Source organism: Primulina huaijiensis, chromosome 13 (assembly GCF_012295235.1).
Source record: "Primulina huaijiensis isolate GDHJ02 chromosome 13, ASM1229523v2, whole genome shotgun sequence".
In the NCBI taxonomy this organism is placed as follows: domain Eukaryota; kingdom Viridiplantae; phylum Streptophyta; class Magnoliopsida; order Lamiales; family Gesneriaceae; genus Primulina; species Primulina huaijiensis.
The window spans coordinates 10,147,140-10,151,586 of NC_133318.1; the positions used below are offsets into that span (position 1 = coordinate 10,147,140).

The 4,447-nt window shown below is 28.5% G+C and overlaps 1 protein-coding gene across 1 annotated transcript in view; it reads left to right on the forward strand.

Annotated features, from left to right (window-relative positions):
- The window catches only part of LOC140991200 (uncharacterized), an 83,624-nt gene that overhangs the window by 76,803 nt on the left and 2,374 nt on the right, over positions 1-4,447 (forward strand). Inside the window, exon 8 of the mRNA XM_073461151.1 lies at positions 2,067-2,838. Within this exon, the coding sequence (XP_073317252.1) occupies positions 2,067-2,838 (772 nt within the window). The remainder of the gene's footprint in view (positions 1-2,066; positions 2,839-4,447) is intronic.

Genomic DNA, 4,447 nt, shown 5'->3' on the forward strand with positions numbered 1-4,447 from the left:
CATTTCTAGCAACTTCAAATGCTTTAATTAATTGTCGAAATGGAATAATGAAATTGTCTTTTGGAAATATGACTCTAGAACTTAATGTGTTCAATTTATGTAAACAACCAAGTATTAATGAAAATGAATATGATAATGAAATTGAAACAATTGTGGAAGAAAATATACAAGAAGAAAACTTAAATCAACAATCTGAAGTTTTTTCAATAGAAAACTTTGAGTCTGAAAATAATTTTAAAGAAGATGATAATACAAAACTTGAATTAAAAGTTTTACCATTCGAATTGAAATATGTATTTCTTGGTGAAAATAAAACATTTTCTGTTGTAATTTCTTCCACTCTTCTACCAAATCAAGAAGAAGATTTAATTAAATTACTTAAAAAATATAAAAATGCAATTGGATTGACTTTGAAAGATATAAAAGGTATAAATCCTTTAATTTGCACACATAAAATTCATTTGGAAAAAAATGCTAAAACATATCAACAACCACAAAGAAAGTTAAATCCACATATGAAGGAAGTTGTTAATAATGAAGTATTAAAACTATTAGACGCAGGAATTATCTATCCAATCTCATATAGTAAATGGGTTAGTCCAACACATGTAGTACCTAAAAAGTCAGGCATCACTGTTATAAAAAATGAAAAGGGAGAGTTATTACAAGCTAGGATTCCATCTAGTTAACGTATGTGTATTGATTATAGAAAATTAAATGATACAACTAGAAAAGATCAATTCCCACTACAATTGTTAGATCAAATTCTAGAAAAAGTAGCAGGAAATTCTTATTATTGTTTTTTTTATGGGTATTCGGGGTATTATCAATACATATATCATTAGAAGATCAAGAAAAAACTACTTTCACTTGTCCTTTCGGAACTTTTGCATTTAAAAGAATGCCATTTGGTTTATGTAATGCTCCGGCTACTTTTCAAAGATGCACGTTAAGTATTTTCAGTGATATGATTAAAGAATTTGTAGAAATTTTTATGGATGATATAACTGTTTTTGGAAAATCATTTGAAAATTCTCTTAAAAACCTAGAAGAAGTATTAAAACGATGTGAAGAAAAAAATCTTGTTTTAAATTGGGAAAAATATCATTATATGGTTAAATCTGGGATTGTGTTAGGTCATGTGATATCTGAAAAAGGAATTGAAGTTGATAAAGCCAAAGTTGATGTTATTACTAATTTAACATCACAAAAAAGGTCAAAGAAGTTCGATCATTCTTGGGTCATGCAGGTTTTTATAGAAGGTTTATAAAAAATTTCAGCATAATATCTAAACCAATTTCGAATTTTTTAACAAAAGATACACAATTTGAATGGACTCAGAAATGTGAAAATGCTTTTAAAAAAATAATTAATCTTTTAATTACATCACCTATTTTACAACCTCCAGATTGGTCTTTACCATTTGAATTAATAAGTGATGCAAGTGATTATGCTATAGGAGCTGTGTTAGGACAGAGAAAAGAAGGAAAACCGTATGCAATCTATTATGCTAGTAGAACCTTAAATAGTGCCCAAATAAATTATTCAACTACTGAAAAAGAATTACTTTCAGTAGTATTTGCATTAGATAAGTTTCGATCTTATTTAATTGGTTCTACTACTATTGTGTACACTGATCATTCTGCCGTAAAATATTTATCAAATAAACAAGATGCTAAGCCAAGATTAATACGGTGGATTTTATTGTTACAAGAATTTGATATTATAATTAAAGATAAAAAAGGAAAAGAAAATGTCGTAGCCGATCATTTATCTAGAATAATGACTGAATCATCTCATAATGAAATACCAATAAATGAAAATTTTCCAGATGATCAGTTGTTTTATGCTACTATTATGCCCTGGTTTGCTAACATTGTAAATTTTATTGTGACAAATAAAATGCCTTCTCATTGGAATTCACAGGATAAGAATAAATTCTTGATAGAAGTTAAAAAATTTTATTGGGATGATCCTTACTTGTTTAAGTATTGTCCTGACCAAATTTTTCGACGATGCATACCCGACAATGAAGTAAGTAATGTTATTAAATTTTGTCATTCTGAAGCATGTGGAGGTCATTTTTCATCCAATAAAACAGCTGCAAAAATCTTACAATGTGGATTTTATTGGCCCTCTTTATTCAAAGATACGCATTTATTTTGCAAATCTTGTGAAAACTGTCAGAAGATGGGATCAATTTCAAAACGAAACATGATGCCTTTAAATCCAATCATAATTATTGAAATATTCGATAGTTGGGGGATAGATTTTATGGGTCCATTTCCATTATCTTTTGGATATACGTACATTTTAGTCGCTGTTGATTATGTTTCAAAATGGATTGAAGCAATTGCATGTAGAACTAATGATCATAAAGTTGTTATAAAATTTTTAAAAGAAAATATTTTTAGTCGATTTGGAATACCTAGAGCAATAATTAGTGATGGGGGAAGTCATTTTATAAATAAATCATTTTCTTCTTTGTTAAGAAAATATGGCATTACACATAAAGTTTCTACCCCATATCATCCTCAAAGTAATGGTCAAGTTGAACTTGCAAATAGAGAAATAAAACAAATTTTAGAAAAAACAGTTAATCCAAATCGAAAAGATTGGTCTTTAAGATTAACTGATGCATTATGGGCATATAGAACTGCATTTAAGACATCATTAGGGATGTCACCATATAGGTTAGTTTTTGGTAAGCATTGTCATTTACCGGTTGAACTTGAACATAAAGCTTATTGGGCAATTAAAGCATTTAATATTAATTTAGATGATGCATCTAAATTAAGAAAATTGCAATTAAATGAACTTGAAGAATTAAGAAATGATGCATATGAAAATTCAAAGATTTATAAAGATAAAACTAAAGCCTTTCATGATAAAAATATTATGAGAAAGTCATTTGAAATTGGACAAAAAGTTTTACTTTATAATTCTCGTTTGCATTTATTTCCAGGAAAACTAAGATCGAGATGGTCAGGACCATTTATAGTTAAATTTGTTTATCCTCATGGTGCTGTTGATATTGAAAATCCTAAAAATAATGACGTGTTTAAAGTTAATGGGCAAAGACTTAAGCCTTTTATAGAAAATGAAATTCTTAATGATGATTTTATGCCTTTATATGATCCACAATAGTTGTTTGATATTTTCATTTTGTTTTTGCAGATTCTAGTTCATTTCCCGGTTAAGTGGCGGATAACGGTACTCCGTGACTATCTAAGTCGGTTTTTTCAGTTTTCCCAAAATAATTGAAATATATAATAATAATAATAATAATAATAATAATAATAATAATAATAATAATAATAATAATAATAATATGGATGCTTGTATTGTGAATCTTCGTAAATATTTTGCTTGTTTACCTGATAATGCGTTGAAAAAAATTTATAAAGCTAGATGTGAGCGGCTAAGGTTGATGATGTCATATGGCATACCGAATGATATCCGTTTGATATTTGAAGCAAAAGTCCGATTTGTTGGGGAAGCAAGTGAAATGATAATAAGACATATGCCAGGATTTGGTAAAAGCACATATGCCAAAAAGCGAAGAGCTAAACGTATAGGTGGATGTCATAAATGTGCAAGGTGTACTTGTAAAGGGAAATGCAAAAATGTTGGAATGACATCAATGAATAGAGAAGATAAAATTTTATTAATTAAGAATGGTCTGAGTAAAGAACCTTTGGATAATTTTCTAGATGTTCTTGATACGCATTCTAGTGGGTNTCCAAATTTTTCGACGATGCATACCCGACAATGAAGTAAGTAATGTTATTAAATTTTGTCATTCTGAAGCATGTGGAGGTCATTTTTCATCCAATAAAACAGCTGCAAAAATCTTACAATGTGGATTTTATTGGCCCTCTTTATTCGAAGATACGTATTTATTTTTCAAATCTTGTGAAAACTGTCAGAAGATGAGATCAATTTCAAAACGAAACATGATGCCTTTAAATCCAATCATAATTATTGAAATATTCGATAGTTGGAGGATAGATTTTTTGGGTCAATTTCCATTATATTTTGGATATACGTACATTTTAGTCGCTGTTGGTTATATTTCAAAATGGATCGAAGCAATTGCATGTAGAACTAATGATCATAAAGTTGATATAAAATTTTTGAAAGAAAATATTTTTAGCCGTTTTGGAATACCTAAAGCAATAATTAGTGATGGAGGAAGTCATTTTATAAATAAATCATTTTCTTCTTTGTTAAGAAAATATGGCATTACACATAAAGTTTCTACCCCATATCATCCTCAAAGTAATGGTCAAGTTGAACTTTCAAATAGAGAAATAAAACAAATTTTAGAAAAAAACAGTTAATCCAAATCGAAAAGATTGGTCTTTAAGATTAACTGATGCATTATGGGTATATAGAACTGCATTTAAGACATCATTAGGGATGTCACCATATAGGTTAGTTTTTG